This window comes from Cherax quadricarinatus, chromosome 30 (genome assembly GCF_038502225.1).
Source record: "Cherax quadricarinatus isolate ZL_2023a chromosome 30, ASM3850222v1, whole genome shotgun sequence".
Lineage (NCBI taxonomy): Eukaryota > Metazoa > Arthropoda > Malacostraca > Decapoda > Parastacidae > Cherax > Cherax quadricarinatus.
The window spans coordinates 3,674,237-3,695,318 of NC_091321.1; the positions used below are offsets into that span (position 1 = coordinate 3,674,237).

General features: G+C 39.8%; 1 protein-coding gene across 1 annotated transcript in view; it reads left to right on the forward strand.

Annotated features, from left to right (window-relative positions):
• Positions 1-21,082, forward strand: part of LOC128692606 (ADP-ribosylation factor-like protein 13B) — a 42,907-nt gene that overhangs the window by 15,272 nt on the left and 6,553 nt on the right. The window contains exons 5-8 of the mRNA XM_053781803.2: positions 2,981-3,254; positions 4,786-4,935; positions 12,278-12,593; positions 17,115-17,294. Of these exons, the coding sequence (XP_053637778.2) occupies positions 2,981-3,254; positions 4,786-4,935; positions 12,278-12,593; positions 17,115-17,294 (920 nt within the window). The remainder of the gene's footprint in view (positions 1-2,980; positions 3,255-4,785; positions 4,936-12,277; positions 12,594-17,114; positions 17,295-21,082) is intronic.

The following is a 21,082-nucleotide window of genomic DNA, read 5'->3' on the forward strand; positions in this document are numbered from 1 at the left end:
TCTACCAACCTACTACCTAGAAGAGTAATGTGATGAGGATATCAAATGAGTTAGAGAAAAATTGGATATAAGACTGGAGGGAGGGAGTATGGAAGAAGTGAGTGTGTTCAGATATTTGGGAGTAGACTTGTCGACAGATGGGTTTATGAAGGATGAGATAAATCATAGAATTGATAAAGAAAAAAAGGATGGGTAGTGCATTGAGGTATCTGTGGAGACAAAGAATGTTATCAATGGAGACAAAGAAGGGAATGTATGAGAGTATAATGGTACCAACACTCTTATATGGATGTGAAGCATGGGTTGTGAATGTTGCAGCAAGGAGGAGGCTGGAGGCAGTGTAGATGTCATGTTTAAGGACAATATGTGGTGTAAATATTATACAGAGAACTCATAGTGTGCAAATTAGGAGGAGGTGTGGAGTTACTAAAAGTATTATTCAGAGAGCTGAGGAGGGATTGTTGAGGTGGCTTTATCATATAGAGAGGATGGATTTAAATATGATGACCTGTAGGGTGTACAAATCTGTAGTGGAAGGAAGGAGGGGTAGGGGCCATCCTAGGAAAGGATGGAGGGAGGGGGTAAAAAAGGTTTTGTGTGCAAGGGGTTTGGCCATACAGCATGTATATGTGAGCATGTTAGATAGGGGTGAGTGGAGATAAGTGGTTTTTGGGACTTGACAAGCTGTTGGAGTGTGAGCCTCACTATCCTCATAAAAACTCTTTACAGCATTTAGTAACTTACTACCTATTCTATACACTTGCAACATGCCACATTGCTCTCCTATCCACCCTATCATATGCCTTTTCTAAATCCATATATGCAATGAAAACTTTCCTGCCTTTATCTAAATACTGTTCACTCATATGCTTCAATGTAAATACAGTGAAACCTCTACTTACGAGTGCATCCACGTGCGAGTTTTTCCAGATACGAGCAGTTGCTCGGTCGATTTTTTTGCTTCCAGACGCGAGCGAAATTTCCAGATGCAAGTGGGCCTCAAGGGAGGTTCCTTGATGCTGGTGAGGGGCTCTTGCTCTTTATCTAGAGAACTGGATCACAGTTGTTTGTTGGACTATCTTATTGAAATTTGGGCAGTGTATAATGGAAAGATGCTTCTTAGAGTACACCAAAAATGAAAGAAATCGGACCATAAATAATGGAGTTAACTTCTCAGCCATTAGCCTCCCCTTAGCGGTATATTTTCATATGGTTTTTATGGTTGTATTCTCGTTTTTTTGGTCTCATTTGATAGAATAGAAGATATACTACAGAAATAGATATGATTTTGATTGGTTTCACAATGAAAAGTACCTTGAAATTGAGCTCAAAGTAGCAGAATTGTTTGAGTCTTTGGCGATGTTCAAGAATAAACAAATGACATCACTGTCCAATACCTGTCCGATTGGCACTGCCCCTCAACCTTCACATATTGGAAAGCTCTTCAACATGTTAGGAAAAGTAGGAGCAGACATCATGAGGTAACAGTGGCAGACAACATGAAGCAGCAGTGGCAGACATCATGAAGGAGCAGTGGCAGACATCATGAGGTAACAGTGGCAGACAACATGAAGCAGCAGTGGCAAACAACATGAGGTAGCAGTGGCAGACAACATGAAGCAGCAGTGGCAGACAACATGAAGCAGCAGTGGCAGACATCATGAAGCAGCAGTGGCAGACATCATGAGGTAGCAGTGGCAGACATCATGAAGTAGCAGTGGCAGACAACACAAAGCAGCAGTGGCAAAGTGTAGCATTGAGAGTGTAGCAGTTAAGTGTAGCATTAAGAATGTAGCAATTATAAGTCACTCTATCTGACGTTTTTGGGTTATCCTAGGTTCTCTACACATGTAGTCAGGAGCAGGAATGGCTGCTGTCACCACCACTAGCCACATACATAATGACATGTATTTTATTCATTCTAGTGTATATATCATGTTTCTATGTTATTAATATTGTTTATTATGTCATATTACATGAATTGTGATAGATAAATAAGACGTAGAGTTGATATTAGGGAAATTATTGAAATATTTTCTCGTGCCTGGAATTCCACTGGAACGAATTAATTCCATTTCAATTACATGTAATTTAAATGAAGAAAATTGACTCGGCAAATGAGCAAATCCAGATGCGAGGAAAGTCATGGAATGGATTAAATTCATAAGTAGAGGTTCCATTGTACTTGGTCTGTGCATCCCCTACCCATTCTAAAGCCTCCTTGTTTATCTGCAATCCTGCTCTCTGTCTTATCCTCTAATTCTTTCAATAATAACCCTGCCATACACTTTACCTGGTATACTCAGTAAACTTATTTCCCTATAATTTTTACAATCTCTTTTGTCTCCCTTTCCTTTATATAAAGGAAATATACATGCTCTCTGTCAGTCCTTAGGTACTGTCCCCCTCTTTCATACATTTATTGAACAAAAATACCAACCACTCCAAAACTATATCCTCCCCTGCTTTTAACATTTCTATCATGATTCCATTAGTTCCAGCTGCTTTAGCCCCTTTCATTCTACTCAATGCCTCATGCACCTTCCCCACACTCACATCCGGCTGTTCTTCACTCCTAAAACATGTTATACCTCCCTGGCCAGTGCATAAAATTACTGTCTTCCTCTTTTCATCAATATTTAACAGTTCCTCAAAATTTTCCCGCCATCTTTCCAATACCTTGAACTCCCGATCTGCTAATTCCCCTATTCTATTTTTAATTGTCAAATTCATTTGTTCCCTAGGCTTTCTTAACCTATTTATCTCACTCTAAAATTTTTTTTAGTCTCAGCAAAATTTATTGACAGTGCCTCACCCACTTTATCAATAAATATGTATGTTACACAGTACAGCCACCTTTAGTAGGTCTTTGGTAATTTATAACTGTAGCATATTTTAGTTCTTGTGTATACTTCATCCTATTTGTAAAGGAGTGACAGATACACATGTAATTAATATATAATTGTATTTCTTTGGCCAGGTGGTTGATAGATACCATAGTGGTTCATTATAAAGAAATTAACAAGCGGGTAGAAAGTGATCTCGAGGAGGAACGTGAGCAACTAAAAAAAGAGATGGAAGAAAGAAAAGAAAGGATAAGAAGACTCAGAGCAGAAAGGGAAAGACATGAGGCTTTGAGAAATGAGGCCAGATCAAGAGAAAGAGTTCAAGCAGTAGAAGAACATGATAGTGATGCCTCAGATGTTGCTACTGATGACATTATTCAGCACCCAGGGATAAGTGGAATTCCTAATGTAAGTTATTTCAGCCATCGTTGTTATTATACATTTTTCTTTTTCAACATACTGGCCATATCCCAATGAGGCAGGGTGACCCAAAAAGAAAAAACTAATTTTTTTTAAATTTAGTAATTTATACTGGAGAAGGGGTTACTAGCCCCTTGCTCCCAGCATTTTAGTTGCCTCATACGACATGTATGGCTTACAGAGGAAGAATTTTTTCTACTTCCCCATGGAGTATACTTTTTATGCTCATGTATATTTGTATCTTGTTCATGCATATTACTTTGTTCGCTGGGACTTAAAGCTCTTCATGATAGACCAGATTTTGTTAAAAATTTTACCCTACAGTAGTACCTTATAAGCAAATAAAAGAATTACACATGCTGGCCACTATAGAAGAAATCTGTTTTAATTTGAATTTACTAAAATGTAAATGTGAAGGAGCTCTGGCTTTTTTACATTGGGTGTAATAGGTTCAATAACTGTTAAAATATAAATTAGAGTAACAAAATGTTTGCAATATTAACATGGTTTCAAGGATCAATAATGCATTTCTGTTTAAGAGTTTAAATGATCCATTTGGAAAATGTCTTTATGTCATTCACACTGATTCTTGCCTCTGAGCTCCAGTAATGGTCCAACTCCTGCTTTATGCTCAGTGTTATGCCTGCTTTATCTCCAGTTGCATATCATTCTTTGAGTTTTATAGACAATATCACCTGGAACCCCTGGCTTTGATTAAATTTAGTTAGTAAGCAAAATACAGAATCTGGGGATTTGGTGAAACTTTGAGCCTACAGAATTTGAAAGATGGATTCACTGCTTGGTGGTCTAAAGCTGCAGAGCCAAAATGTTAATAAACTTGCAGCACTTGGGTATTTTAGTGATGAAATGTTCATCTCAAGGCTGGAAGTCCCAGATCCCATGAAGAAACTACCTGCCCTAGGAAATGGAGAGGCAGAGATGAGCGTGATCAAACTGAACTCACACCAATGAGGAATGAACCATGACTTCTCATGTTTAATGAGGACACTAACACTTTTAATTAATGGACCCCCTTTTAATGGATTTTGGAAACTGGCCAAATAATAATTGGCTGGGCAAATGTTCGAGTCATTAGACAAAATGGGAATATCAGGAGATTCTGGATTTTGTCTTTAGTGATGGTGTCGAGAGAGAGAGTCCAGTAATCTTCCAAATGTATTAACTAAGTCTGATGATTCTGACGTTTGTCCAGTATGGGCCAGTGTGTCTTCATCCAGAACCTGTCTGTTTCATAATTTTTAAGAAAAAATTAGGGTTATAAGTGAGGAATGCACTATACACTATTAATTCTTATAAAGTATTATTTATTCTTTCTTCACTCACTACAGAATTTTGGGTAAATTTTGGCTCTAATGTTTTCCAAACCATTACATATTGTTCTCAAGTAATTTATATGTAGTACTATATTTATATCTTGGATTCTTCAGTATTAAGTTACAGGTAAAATAAGAAAATTCATTGCCAATTTTATTCTACAATAAGAATTCCATCATTTTAGGGTATTTTACCTCAGTCCAGAAAGGTGGAAGTTCATAAAGCAGAGAGAGATCATGTGAGTAATTCTATAGAAGAACAAGAGCTCAAAGAGCTGGGTTTTACCTCTCGCTCAGAACTTCAGGATTCGACCTCCTCCTCCCCTTCACCACAGGTCAGATCATTTACTTTTGGCTACAGTATTGAGCTTTGGGTTTATTCATAGTGTTTCTTTAGATTTGGCAGTGTAATAATAATAACAATAAATTATATCCTGACTGGAAGTATATGTGAACCCATCTTTTGCCTGAGTGTGAGGAGTTGCTGCAGAAGTTCTAAAAGACTATAGATATTATTAAAGAAAAAGGCTGGCACACCTGTGATATGTTATCTTACCTAGGATGAATGTCAGAAACTAATGGCTATCCAGGCTATTGGAGTTAAGTGCCAGTAAGTACTGCTAAGAGTCAAAGATGAAATTAATTGAAAACTGGGATACCTTTTTTGATACAGGTGTTATGTACAGGAGTAAAAGCTTTCCCCAGTTCAGTGAAGATAGCCAACAATGACCTGTCTGCGAGTTTAAACTAATATGTGGCAGTGATTTGAGAAAATTAAATGATTTGACGATTGCGAGAGGAAGAGAGACAAACAGATTTTTTTTTTTTTTTTTTTTTTACACAGGGTTTGACAAGGTTAAGGATCCCTAGCTTTATTGGCAAGCTATTTATGGTTAAGGATTCCTAACTTTATTGGCAAGCTAAGAGCTATTACCTACATCAGCTCATTTGAAAGCATTTTTATTGTTATGAGACATACAAGTAGGGAACAGGATGAAGTTGGAGCCATCCGTGGGCCAGCATTTTCATTTGATCAACTGACTTTATCTCGTTGACATCATTATGCTGTACAAATGTGTTCCATACTCAAGTCATCCTGGGTATATATGATCTCAGATGGAGTGATGTTCTGGAGAAGGGTAAGCCAGAGTGAAGTTGCTTTCTGCCTGTCTTGTGGCATAAAAGCTTGTTTCACACTGTCCTCGAAGTGGATCCAAGTGTGGTACTTTGACAATATTGGCCTTGTACATAACAGTAAGGCCACCCACATCCCTCCTGTGTTGAAGGCACTGCTGAAATGACAGATCTATCCAGGTGGCCTGGTGGCTAAAGCTCCCGCTTCACACACGGAGGGCCCGGGTTCGATTCCCGGTGGGTGGAAACATTTCGACACGTTTCTTTACACCTGTTGTCCTGTTCACCTAGCAGCAAATAGGTACCTGGGTGTTAGTCGACTGGTGTGGGTCGCATCCTGGGGGACAAGATTAAGGACCCCAATGGAAATAAGTTAGACAGTCCTCGATGACGCACTGACTTTCTTGGGTTATCCTGGGTGGCTAACCCTCCGGGGTTAAAAATACAAACGAAATCCTATCCTATCCTATCCTATGGGTCCAGGCGAGAGATGAGACTTCTTGCTCTGTTCTCCACTCTGTCAAGCAGTCGCAGATGAGAGGGGGGGCAGGCAAACCAAGAAAGTGGGGCATACTCAAGGTGTGAGCGTACTTGTGCCTCGTACAGAATCTTGCAACCCCTACTGTCAAGCAGATACGAGATACGGCGAAGTGCTGTAAGCTTCCTGGCTGCCTTGTTTGCTAGATTTACAACATGGTTCTTCATGGTTAGTTTGGAGTCAAATTTCACCCCAAGGATATCAACTTCTCCAGGTGCCAACACCCTCCCATTCATCCTTACTACTGCACCAGCATTACCATCATGGTGCCTAGAGACGATCGTCATTTGAGTTTGTATTTCCCCAAGCTGATATAGCTCTTAGCTGGTGATTGATGTAGCTTAGAGCAGCTGGCATTTCTTCTCTTGGATAAGTGAATGTCAGTGTACAGTGGGGGGACAGATTCAGTATAGCAAATATGTATTGTAGATTAAGCCTCAGGAAGGCTGTAGATATGGCTCTAAGAATGAAGAGAGGTCACTGGGAGCTGTAGATGCTATAATAGCAAAATTTCTGAACCTAGTAAAAGTTGTGTGTATGAAGGACAATAATAAAATCCCCCAAAATAAAGGATATGGAGAAAATATACAAAAGCAAAACTTTCTTGGCATTTATTATACACATAGCCACAGGACTATGAATAAGGCAAGTAAACTAAGATTAATTATGTGCACAGGAAGCATAGCTATTATTGCAGTAACTGAAATGACATACATACTGCATGGCACATTCTTTCTTTCTTTCTTGGTGGGATACGGCTGATGTGTTGAGAGAAAGAAAGATTACCAAGAAGTATGTATGATGAGGATAATTCAGTTTAGGTGTCAAATTTTTTTATCTGCAGATCATAAATGACTGAGAGAACATCTGGATAGTGTTATGTTATATTATCATTTTATTAGTATAGCAGCAGTCTTTAGAGAGGGCATGGAAGCATTTTATTTCCCTGCCAACTCTTGGCTTCGGTTCAGCCAAGGTGTCCCCTCAAGGGAGTTCTTTTGATGCCAGTGATGTGCTCTTGATCTAAGGAATTGGACCTGTGTTTTTCTTCCTTGGATTGAATCTGAATGCCTCCAAATCTCCCAGGTGCTGTATGACCCCTCTGGGTTTAGCACTCCCCCATAAATGTAATAACAACAACAATAATTTTTTAACACACCGGCCATCTGCCACTGAGGTAGGGTAACCCATAAAAGAAGAAATACTTTCACCATCACTCACTCCATCACTGTCTTGCCAGAGGCACACCAGTACCACAGTTCAGATGCCCCTCCACACTGCAGTATCCCCACCCCTCCTTCAGAGTGCAGGACCTGAGTGTCCATGGTTCAATCCCTGGCTTGGGTGGAAATATTGGGCATGTTTCCTTACACCTGCTGTCCCTGTTCACCTAGCAGTAAGTACCAGGGTGTTAATCAGTCGTGTTGGTCACATCCTGGGGAGACAAAATTTAATTTTTGAAGAATGAAGGAGTATATTGCTTAGCCCCTGCTTGAGTGATCATTCAAATAGCAACTTTGTTTGTTGTTGTTGTGCTACTATTGGCTTTAGGTAGTTTGCCATTGTACATCTCCAGATACAAATACAGTAAGTAAGTTAAGGATAAATTAGAGAGTAGTATAGAGTAAGTAATGATGCTTGATGCACATCATAACATTTCTTAGAAATGATCCACACTGTTTTGGAGATCTTGGTTATATACTGGATGTGAGTTTTGAATTTGAAATTGATGGCCTAAGAATTTTTTCTCATCTTGTTTTATAATGAGTGTATTATTTACCAACAAATTTTGTTGAAAATAAGAAAAAGTTTTGGAGTGAGATTAACAAGTTAAGAAAGCCTAGAGAACAAATGGATTTGTCAGTTAAAAATAGGAGAGGAGAGTTATTAAATGGAGAGTTAGAGGTATTGGGAAGATGGAGGGAATATTTTGAGGAATTGTTAAATGTTGATGAAGATAGGGAAGCTGTGATTTCGTGTATAGGGCAAGGAGGAATAACATCTTGTAGGAGTGAGGAAGAGCCAGTTGTGAGTGTGGGGGAAGTTCGTGAGGCAGTAGGTAAAATGAAAGGGGGTAAGGCAGCCGGGATTGATGGGATAAAGATAGAAATGTTAAAAGCAGGTGGGGATATAGTTTTGGAGTGGTTGGTGCAATTATTTAATAAATGTATGGAAGAGGGTAAGGTACCTAGGGATTGGCAGAGAGCATGCATAGTTCCTTTGTATAAAGGCAAAGGGGATAAAAGAGAGTGCAAAAATTATAGGGGGATAAGTCTGTTGAGTGTACCTGGTAAAGTGTATGGTAGAGTTATAATTGAAAGAATTAAGAGTAAGACGAAGAATAGGATAGCAGATGAACAAGGAGGCTTTAGGAAAGGTAGGGGGTGTGTGGACCAGGTGTTTACAGTGAAACATATAAGTGAACAGTATTTAGATAAGGCTAAAGAGGTCTTTGTGGCATTTATGGATTTGGAAAAGGCGTATGACAGGGTGGATAGGGGGGCAATGTGGCAGATGTTGCAAGTGTATGGTGTAGGAGGTAGGTTACTGAAAGCAGTGAAGAGTTTTTACGAGGATAGTGAGGCTCAAGTTAGAGTAAGTAGGAAAGAGGGAAATTTTTTCCCAGTAAAAGTAGGCCTTAGACAAGGATGTGTGATGTCACTGTGGTTGTTTAATATATTTATAGATGGGGTTGTAAGAGAAGTAAATGCGAGGGTCTTGGCAAGAGGCGTGGAGTTAAAAGATAAAGAATCACACACAAAGTGGGAGTTGTCACAGCTGCTCTTTGCTGATGACACTGTGCTCTTGGGAGATTCTGAAGAGAAGTTGCAGAGATTGGTGGATGAATTTGGTAGGGTGTGCAAAAGAAGAAAATTAAAGGTGAATACAGGAAAGAGTAAGGTTATGAGGATAACAAAAAGATTAGGTGATGAAAGATTGAATATCAGATTGGAGGGAGAGAGTATGGAGGAGGTGAACGTATTCAGATATTTGGGAGTGGACGTGTCAGCGGATGGGTCTATGAAAGATGAGGTGAATCATAGAATTGATGAGGGAAAAAGAGTGAGTGGTGCACTTAGGAGTCTGTGGAGACAAAGAACTTTGTCCTTGGAGGCAAAGAGGGGAATGTATGAGAGTATAGTTTTACCAACGCTCTTATATGGGTGTGAAGCGTGGGTGATGAATGTTGCAGCGAGGAGAAGGCTGGAGGCAGTGGAGATGTCATGTCTGAGGGCAATGTGTGGTGTGAATATAATGCAGAGAATTCGTAGTTTGGAAGTTAGGAGGAGGTGCGGGATTACCAAAACTGTTGTCCAGAGGGCTGAGGAAGGGTTGTTGAGGTGGTTCGGACATGTAGAGAGAATGGAGTGAAACAGAATGACTTCAAGAGTGTATCAAGGGTTGGAGGGAGGGGGTAAAGGAGGTTTTGGGTGCGAGGGGCTTGGACTTCCAGCAGGCATGCGTGAGCGTGTTTGATAGGAGTGAATGGAGACAAATGGTTTTTAATACTTGACGTGCTGTTGGAGTGTGAGCAAAGTAACATTTATGAAGGGATTCAGGGAAACCGGCAGGCCGGACTTGAGTCCTGGAGATGGGAAGTACAGTGCCTGCACTCTGAAGGAGGGGTGTTAATGTTGCAGTTTAAAAACTGTAGTGTAAAGCACCCTTCTGGCAAGACAGTGATGGAGTGAATGATGGTGAAAGTTTTTCTTTTTCGGGCCACCCTGCCTTGGTGGGAATCGGCCAGTGTGATAATAAAAAAAAAAAAATAATTATTTACCATTATATTCAATTGTATATTATTAACTCTATTCCCAGACATTATGTAAAAAGTTGTGTCAGTTTTAATAGTGAGTCTATTGGTCATCATCCATGTTGATATCTTTATGAGTTCTGCATTAACAGTATTTATTTATTTTTTTTTTTATTATCACACTGGCCGATTCCCACCAAGGCAGGGTGGCCCGAAAAAGAAAAACTTTCACCATCATTCACTCCATCACTGTCTTGCCAGAAGGGTGCTTTACACTACAGTTTTTAAACTACAACATTAACACCCCTCCTTCAGAGTGCAGGCACTGTACTTCCCATCTCCAGGACTCAAGTCCGGCCTGCCGGTTTCCCTGAACCCCTTCATAAATGTTACTTTGCTCACACTCCAACAGCACGTCAAGTATTAATAACCATTTGTCTCCATTCACTCCTATCAAACATGCTCACGCATGCCTGCTGGAAGTCCAAGCCCCTCGCACACAAAACCTCCTTTACCCCCTCCCTCCAACCTTTCCTAGGCCGACCCCTACCCCGCCTTCCTTCCACTACAGACTGATACACTCTTGAAGTCACTCTGTATCGCTCCATTCTCTCTACATGTCCGAACCACCTCAACAACCCTTCCTCAGCCCTCTGGACAACAGTTTTGGTAATCCCGCACCTCCTCCTAACTTCCAAACTACGAATTCTCTGCATTATATTCACACCACACATTGCCCTCAGACATGACATCTCCACTGCCTCCAGCCTTCTCCTCGCTGCAACATTCATCACCCATGCTTCACACCTATATAAGAGCGTTGGTAAAACTATACTCTCATACATTCCCCTCTTTGCCTCCAAGGACAAAGTTCTTTGTCTCCACAGACTCCTAAGTGCACCACTCACCCTTTTCCCCTCATCAATTCTATGATTCACCTCATCTTTCATAGACCTATCCGCTGACACGTCCACGTATTGTTGAGGAAAACTGGATCTGGATGGGAGATGACAAAAATTGTGTTATCTGCAAACAGAATCAATTTAAGTTCCTGTAATGCACTAGGAAGGTCATTGATGTAGATGAGAAGGAGTAGAGGGTCAAATAAAATTCCTTGAGTCAGTGGGAAGTTAGTGGCAAGTGTGTGAGGAAAGGTGTATTGTTGTCCTGTGCCTCGCTCACTGAGCATGTCCAGTATAAATGAGCAGCTACTGACGATACCACAGCCTAAGCAAACATCCTTACAGTCATAAATATTCAATCCCTGGTTCCTGGTCAATCTATTCAGAACTAATCTGAGTGCTCTGTATGTGCATAAAAGGAGCATATACAAAGTATAAATGCATTTGGTAAAAATCTAACCAAGAAAAAATAATATGTATAACACTGTCTTCATAAGTAACCCCATTGTTAAAAGAGCGAGTCACTTGTTCATATGTAATAAATTGGCTCCAGAGGGCCATTGTTGTAAATGGGGAACATTGCAAGTCAGGGCCCTACTGTATTGCTTGAGAGTTTTGTTAGTTTTTCTGTTTGCATTTTTTTCTTTTAAATACAGGCAGGCCCCATTTTATAGCACTTCACTTTACAGCATTTCGCTAGTGCAGCAGTTTTCATTTATACCCATTCTTTATATATTCACCACTCACTAATAGCTCATGACAAAAATATTTTATGGTAAGTAATGTGTGTACTGTATATGCATTTTTTAGGAATAGCTCTGTTGCTCACTTAATATATGATAGTGTAAACATGTTATCAGACTTTTATTTTTTATTTTATTTTTTAACACGATGGCTGCCTCCCACTGAGGCAGAGTGACCCAGAAAAGAAAGAAACACTTTCACTATCATTCAATACTTTCACCATCATTCACACTATATCACTGTCTTTGCAGAGGCACACAGGTATGACAGTTTAGATGTCACTCCTAACAGGACTGGCAGCCAGACTGTGGGATTGCTCGTTGATCTTCACTATATCATCAGATCAGGCTTTTATATACATTTGAAAGTAAAAAAAGGCTGTGTTTCACTTTACAGTGATTTTCACGTTACAGCAGTAGCATGGAACCTAACATGCTCCATAAGTGGGGCCCACCTGTAAATAAAAATGATTTCGGGTAGGGAGGTTTCACTTTTGAAATTATTAAATATTTCTTATAATTCAGTATACTGTGAGACTTAATGGAGTGGGAGACTGGGTATACCTCCTTCATTATCATTGTTAATACAGTATGTACATTTTCCAGGAGTCTCCTGACTGTATACCAGCAGCAGAAGCAGCAGCAGCAACAACAGTAGAAACAGTAGCAACATTGGAAACAGTAACAGCAGCAGCAACAGCAGTTAGTTCCCCAGTGAAAGCCTCTGTGTCTCCTGCCACTGAGAGAGAGGATTCACCTGTGCCTGGCCCTACCAGATCTCACCGGGTCATTCTTGTCCAGGAATCTCCCACACACCAAGCTACTTCTGCTCAGGAATTGTCAGGATCTAACTTCTCTTCTAGCACTCCCAGAGATGATGACAGTGGGATTCTTGAATCTAGTAATACTAGTATTGGAAAAGGTAAAATGTCATTGCCCGTTATTTACCTAAATCTCTCTAATTAAGTCACTCTTTATGTATTTTTTTTTAACAAGTTGGCCGTCTCCCACTGAGGCAGGGTGACCCAAAAAGAAAGAAAATCCCCAAAAAGAAAATACTTTCATCATCATTCAACATTTTCACCTCACTCATAAATAATCACTGTTTTTGCAGAGGTGCCCAGAACACAACAGTTTAGAAGCACATATGTATAAAGATACACAACATATCCCTCCAAACTGCTAATATCCCAAACCCCTCCTTTAAAGTGCAGGCATTGTACGTCCCATTTCGAGTACTCAAGTCCGGCTATATAAAAATAACTGGTTTCCCTGAATCCCTTAGCTAAATATTACCCTGCTCACACTCCATCAGCTCATCATGTCCCAAATACCATTCGTCTCCATTCACTCCTATCTAATGCTCAAGCATGCTTGCTGGAAGTCCAAGCCCCTCTCCCACAAAACCTCCTTTACCCCCTCCCTCCAACTTTTTCGAGGACGACCCCTACCCCGCCTTCCTTTCCCTACAGATTTATACGCTTTCCATGTCATTCTACTTTGATCCATTCTCTCTAAATGACCAAACCACTTCAACAACCCCTCTTCACCCCTCAGACTAATAATTTTATTAACTCCACACCTTCTCCTAATTTCCACACTGAATTCTCTGCATAATATTTACACCACACATTGCCCATAGACAGGACAAGCATTTACAACCCAAGCTTCACACCCATATAAGAGTGTTGGTACCACTATACTTTTATACATTCCCTTCTTTGTATCCATAGATAATGTTTTTTTGTCTCCACATATACCTCAATGCACAACTCACCTTTTTTCTTTCATAAATTCTGTGGTTAACCTCATCCTTCATGTATCCATCTACTGACACGTCAACTCCCAAATATCTGAAAACATTCACTTCTTCCATACTCCTCCTCTCCAATTTGATATCCAATTTTTCTTTATCTAAATTATTTGATACCCTCATCACCTTACTCTATTCTATGTTCACTTGCAAATTCCTACCTTTACATACTCTCCCAAACTCATCCACTAGCCTTTGCAACTTTTCTTTAGAATCTCCTATAAGCACAGTATCATCAGCAAAAAGTAACTGTGTCAATTCCCATTTTGTATTTGATTCCCCATAATTTAATCCCACCCCTTTCCCCAACACCCTTGCATATACTTCTTTTACAACCTCATCTATAAATATATTAAATATCCATGGTGACATTACAAATCCCTGTCTAAGACCCACCTTTACTGGGAAGTAGTCTCCCTCTCTTCTACACACCCTAACCGGAGCCTCATTATCCTCATAAAAACTCTTTACAGCATATAGTAATTTACTACCTATTCCATATACTTGTAACATCTGCCACATTGCTCCCCTATCCACTCTATCATACGCCTTTTCTAAATCCATAAATGCAATGAATGCTTCCCTACCTTTATTTAAATACTGTTCACATATATGCTTCAATGTCACTTGATCTACACATCCCCTACCCATTCTAAAACCTCTTTGCTCATCCGCAAACCTACATTTTGTCTTGCCTCTAATTCTTTCGATGATAACCCTACCATACACTTTTCCTGGTATACTCAGTAAACTTCTTTCTTTCTTTCTTTCAACACACTGGCTGTATCCCACCGAGGCAGGGTGGCCCAAAAGGAAAAACAAAAGTTTCTCCTTTTACATTTAGTAATATAAACAGGAGAAGGGGTTACTAGCCCCTTGTTTCTGGCATTTTAGTCGCCTCTTACAACACACATGGCTTACGGAGGAAGAATTCTGTTCCACTTCCCCATGGAGATAAGAGGAAATAAACAAGAACAAGAATTAGAAAGAAAATAGCAGAAAACCCAGAGGGGTATGTGTATATATATGCTTGTACATGTATGTGTAGTGTGACCTAAGTGTAAGTAGAAGTAGCAAGATGTACCTGAAATCTTGCATGTTTATGAGACAGAAAAAAGGACACCAGCAATCCTACCATTATGTAAAACAATTACAGGCTTTCGTTTTACACTCCCTTGGCAGGACGGTAGTACCTCCCTGGGCGGTTGCTGTCTACCAACCTACTACCTAGGACTCAGTAAACCTATTCCTCTATAATTTTTACAATCTCTTTTGTCCCCCTTCTCTTTATATAAGGGCATTATACATGCTCTCTGCCAATCCCTAGGTAGCTTCCTCTCTTTCATACATTTATTAAACAAAAATACCAACCACTCCAACACTATACCCCTCCCCCTGCTTTTAACATTTCTGTCATGATCCCATCAGTTCCAGCTGCTTTACCTCCTTTCATTCTCCGTAATGCCTCACGCACCTCCCCCACAGTCACCTCCTGCTCTTCTTCACTCCTAAAAGATGGTATACCTCCCTGGCCATTGCATGAAATTACCGCCTCCCTTTCTTCATCGATATTTAAAAGTTCCTCAAAATATTCGCCCCATCTACCCAATACCTCCATCTCCCCATCTACTAACTCCCCTACTCTGTTTTTAACTGACAAATCCATTCGTTCCCTAGGCTTTCTTAACTTGTTAAACTCCAAAATTTTTTTTTATTTTCATTAAAATTTCTTGACAATGCCTCTCCCACTCTATCATCTGCTCTCCTTTTGCACTCTCTCACCACTGTCTTCACCTTTCTTTTACTCTCCATATACTCTACTCTTCTTATAACACTTCTGCTTTGTAAAAACCTCTTATAAGCTACTTTTTTCTCTTTTATCACACCATTTACTTCATCATTCCACCAGTCGCTCCTCTTTCCTCCTGCACCCACCCTCCTATAACCAGAAACTTCTGCCCCACATTCTAATACTGCATTTTTAAAACTATTCCAACCCTCTTCAACCCCCCTCTCCCCCTTCACTACTCATACTTGCACCAGCCCACCTTTCTGCCAATAGTTGCTTATATCTCACCCGAACTTCCTCCTCCCTTAGTTTATACAGTTTCACCTCCCTCTTACTTGTTGTTGGCATTTTCCTCTTGTCCCATCTACCTCTTACTCTAACTGTAGCTACAACTAAATAATGATCCGATATATCAGTTGCCCTCTATAAACATGTACATCCTGGAGCCTACCCATCAACATTTTATCCACCAATACATAATCTAACAAACTACTTTCATTATGTGCTATTATCATACCTTGTATGTTTATTTATCCTTTTTTTCATAAAATATGTATTACTTATTACCAAACCGCTTTCTACACATAGCTCGATTAAAGGCTCCCCATTTTTATTTACCTCTGGCACCCCAAATTTACCTACTACTCCCTCCACAATATTTTTACCCACTATAGCATTGAAATCCCCAACCACAAGTACTCTCACACTTGGTTCAAAACTCCCCATGCATTCACTCAACATTTTCCAAAATCTCTCTCTCTCTCCTCTACACTTCTCTCTTCTCCAGGTGCATATGCGCTTACTATAACCCATTTTTCACATCCAACCTTTATTTTACTCTACATAATCCTTGAATTAATACATTTATAGTCCCTCTCTTCCTGCCATAACTTATCCTTCAACATTATTCCAACTCCTTCTTTAGCTCTAGCTCTATTTGAAACCCCCTGACCTAATCCCATTTATTCCTCTCCACTGAAACTCTCCCACCCCCTTCAGCTTTGTTTCACTTAAAGCCAGGACATCCAGCTTCTTCTCATTCATAACATCCACAATCATCTCTTTCTTATCATTCTCACAACATCCATGCACATTCAGACATCTCACTTTGACAGTTTTCTTCTTCTTATTCTTTTTAGTAATTATTACAGGAAAAGGGGTTACTAGCCCATTGTCCCCAGCATTTTAGTTGACTTTTACAAAACGCATGGATTACGGAGAAAAGATTCTTATTCCGCTTCCCCATGGATATAAAAGGAAAAGTAATAAGAACAAGAACTATTAAGATAAAATCAAAGAAAACTCAGATGAGTGTGCATAAATAAACGTGTACATGTATGTGTAGTGTGACCTAAGTGTAGTAGTAGCAAGATGTACCTGTAATCTTGTATATTTATGAGACAAACAGAAGGCACCAGCAATCCTTCCATCATGTAAAACAATTTCAGGCTTTCGTTTTACACTTACTTGGCAGGATGGTAGTACCTCCCTGGGTGGTTGCTGTCCACCTACCTACTATATTAATATTAATATTATAACCTGTAATTGTTTTACATGATGGTAGGATTGCTGATGCTTTTTTTGTCTCATAAACATGCAAGATTTCCGGTTATCTCCATGGGGAAGTGGAACAGAATTCTTCCTCTGTAAGCCATGCATGTTGTAAGAGGCAACTAAAATGCCAGGAACAAGGGGCTAGTAACCCCTTCTCCTGTATAAATTACTAAATTTAATAAGAAACTTTCGTTTTTCTTTTTGGGCCAACCTGCCTCGGTGGGATATGGCCGGGTTGTTGAAAGAAAGAAAAGATATATATTATATTTATTTATTTTAACTTGCAGCGTGTAGTGCTCCAAAACTTGATCTCTCAAATGAAGAGAGAGCTGATGAATGTGTCCCAATTGATTCTGATGATGAAATGTTTGATATTTCTTCACTTTCTAATCAAGTACTAAGAGAAAGCACGAGCCCATTCACTGTCTGTACTGCATCCAATCCTTCAATCATCAGCTATGTTAAAGGTAAGTACCTAAATGCTTTTTGTTTTGTAGTTTGCCATTTTTACATAACAATAATGATAATATTTATAGCTGGAGTTGTAAGAGAAGTGATGGCAGGGGTATTGGGTAGAGGTGTGAGATTGGAAGATAAAGACTAATACAAATTGGAGTTGTCACAGTTGCTTTTTAATGATGACATGATGCTTTTGGGAGATTCTGAAGAAGAGCTGCAAAGGTTGGTGTATGAATTTGGGAGGGTATATAAAAGAACAAAAAGATTAGGTGATGAAAGATTGGATATCAGATTGGAGGGAGAGAGTATGGAGGAGGTGAATGTATTCAGATATTTGGGAGTGGACGTGTCAGCGGATGGGTCTATGAAAGATGAGGTGAATCATAGAATTGATGAGGGGAAAAGGGTGAGTGGTGCACTTAGGAGTCTGTGGAGACAAAGAACTTTGTCCTTGGAGGCAAAGAGGGGAATGTATGAGAGTATAGTTTTACCAACGCTCTTATATGGGTGTGAAGCATGGGTGATGAATGTTGCAGCGAGGAGAAGGCTGGAGGCAGTGGAGATGTCATGTCTGAGAACAATGTGTGGTGTGAATATAATGCAGAGAATTCGTAGTTTGGAAGTTAGGAGGAGGTGCGGGATTACCAAAACTGTTGTCCAGAGGGCTGAGGAAGGGTTGTTGAGGTGGTTCGGACATGTGGAGAGAATGGAGCGAAACAGAATAACTTCAAGAGTGTATCAGTCTGTAGTGGAAGGAAGGCAGGGTAGGGGTCGGCCTAGGAAAGGTTGGAGGGAGGGGGTAAAGGAGGTTTTGTGTGCGAGGGGCTTGGACTTCCAGCAGGCATGCGTGAGCGTGTTTGATAGGAGTGAATGGAGACAAATGGTTTTTTAATACTTGACATGCTGTTGGAGTGTGAGCAAAGTAACATTTATGAAGGGGTTCAGGGAAACCGGCAGGCCGGACTTGAGTCCTGGAGATGGGAAGTACAGTGCCTGCACTCTGAAGGAGGGGTGTTAATGTTGCAGTTTAAAAACTGTAGTGTAAAGCACCCTTCTGGCAAGACAGTGATGGAGTGAATGATGGTGAAAGTTTTTCTTTTTCGGGCCACCCTGCCTTGGTGGGAATCGGCCAGTGTGATAATAAAAAAAAATATAAAAGAACGAAATTAAAAGTGAACATTAAACTGTTAATGCATATTCCTTTTATTTTAAAGTTCTAAAGTGTAACTCTGCTGAGTACCATTGTACTCTATTTTATACTTTCATCATTTTACAGTTTTACATACAACTATCACTGTAAACTACCAAGCAATTTTGTTAATATTTCATTAATGATACAACACTTCCTTTAAAAAGTTTTCCATCTGACTCTTGGCACTGTTTCCTTTTTTTTTCCATCAAAAATGCTGATACTCACTGTAATATGTATACAGAATTGTTGAATCACACAAAGTTCACTTTCTAGTATCAGGCTCTTAATAAATTGTAGTATGAATCTCAGAATATGATGTGTGTATCCTATACAACATACACACTAGTACAAGGAAGCCATTAAACTTCTTGAGAACTTTTATCATCGTTCTGGCAATATTTCTGATTTTTTTTTATTATTGTCACACTGGCCGATTCCCACCAAGGCAGGGTGGCCCGAAAAAGAAAAACTTTCACCATCATTCACTCCATCACTGATATCTACTGGTAATATGTTGAAAAGTCTTGTGGAATGGATGTTGACATAATGTTCTCTAATTGTATCCCTGGCCCTACTCTTCACTGGGCTTGTTCCACACTTTCTTTTGTATTTTTCTCTACAGTAAGGTGTTAAAATAATGAGACGGTTAGGGACCAGACTCTCAGTTATCTTTCATGTGTATATTATCAGGTATATTTTTGTGGTGGGTATTTTTGTTTAACAAATGTATGAAAGAGGGGAAGGTACCTAGGGATTGGCAAAGAGCATGTATAGTCCCTTTATATAAAGAGAAGGGGGACAAAAGAGATTGTAAAAATTATAGAGGAATAAGTTTACTGATGAGTTTGGGAATGTGTGTAAAGGTAGAAAGTTGAAAGTGAACATAGAAAAGAGTAAGGTGATGAGGGTGTCAAATGATTTGGATAAAGAAAAATTGAATATCAAATTGGGGAGGAGGAGTATGGAAGAAGTGAATGTTTTCAGATACTTGGGAGTTGACGTGTCGGCGGATGGATTTATGAAGGATGAGGTTAATCATAGAATTGATGAGGGAAAAAAGGTGAGTGGTGCGTTGAGGTATATGTGGAGTCAAAAAACGTTATCTATGGAGGCAAAGAAGGGTATGTATGAAAGTATAGTAGTACCAACACTCTTATATGGGTGTGAAGCTTGGGTGGTAAATGCAGCAGCGAGGAGACGGTTGGAGGCAGTGGAGATGTCCTGTTTAAGGGCAATGTGTGGTGTAAATATTATGCAGAAAATTCGGAGTGTGGAAATTAGGAGAAGGTGTGGAGTTAATAAAAGTATTAGTCAGAGGGCAGAGGAGGGGTTGTTGAGGTGGTTTGGTCATTTAGAGAGAATGGATCAAAGTAGAATGACATGGAAAGCATATAAATCTATAGGGGAAGGAAGGCGGGGTAGGGGTCGTCCTCGAAAGGGTTGGAGAGAGGGGGTAAAGGAGGTTTTGTGGGTAAGGGGCTTGGACTTCCAGCAAGCGTGCGTGAACGTGTTAGATAGGAGTGAATGGAGACGAATGGTACTTGGGACCTGACGATCTGTTGGAGTGTGAGCAGGGTAATATTTAGTGAAGGGATTCAGGGAAACCGGTTATTTTCATATAGTCGGACTTGAGTCCTGGAAATGGGAAGTACAATGCCTGCACTTTAAAGGAGGGGTTTGGGATATTGGCAGTTTGGAGGGATATGTTGTGTATCTTTATATGTGTATGCTTCTAGACTGTTGTATTCTGAGCACCTCTGCAAAAACAGTGATAATGTGCGAGTGTGGTGAAAGTGTTGAATGATGATGAAAGTATTTTCTTTTTGGGGATTTTCTTTCTTTTTTGGGTCACCCTGCCTCGGTGGGAGACGGCCGACTTGTTGAAAAAAAAAAAAAAAAAACCCAGGAAAAGTGTACGGTAGGGTTATAATTGAAAGAATTAGAGGTAAGACAGAATTTAGAATTGCTGATGAGCAAGGAGGTTTCAGAGTGGGTAGGGGATGTGTAGATCAAGTGTTTACATTGAAGCATATATGTGAACAGTATTTAGATAAAGGTAGGGAAGTTTTAATTGCATTTATGGATTTAGAAAAGGCATATGATAGAGTGGATAGGGGAGCAATGTGGCAGATGCTGCAAGTATATGGAATAGGTGGTAAGTTACTAAATGCTGTAAAGAGTTTTTATGAGGATAGTGAGGCTCAGGTTAGAGTGTGTAGAAGAGAGGGAGACTACTTCCCGGTAAAAGTAGGTCTTAGACAGGGATGTGTAATGTCACCATGGTTGTTTAATATATTTATAGATGGGGTTGTAAAAGAAGTAAATGCTAGGGTGTTCGGAAGAGGGATGGGATTAAATTATGGGGAATTAAATAAAAAATGGGAATTGACACAGTTGCTTTTTGCTGATGATATTGTGCTTATGTGAGATTTTAAAGAAAAATTGCAAAGGTTAGTGGATGAGTTTGGGAGTGTGTGTAAAGGTAGAAAGTTGAAAGTGAGCATAGAAAAGAGTAAGGTGATGAGGGTATCAAATGATTTAGATAAAGAAAAATTGGATATCAAATTGGGGAGGAGGAGTATGGAAGAAGTGAATGTTTTCAGA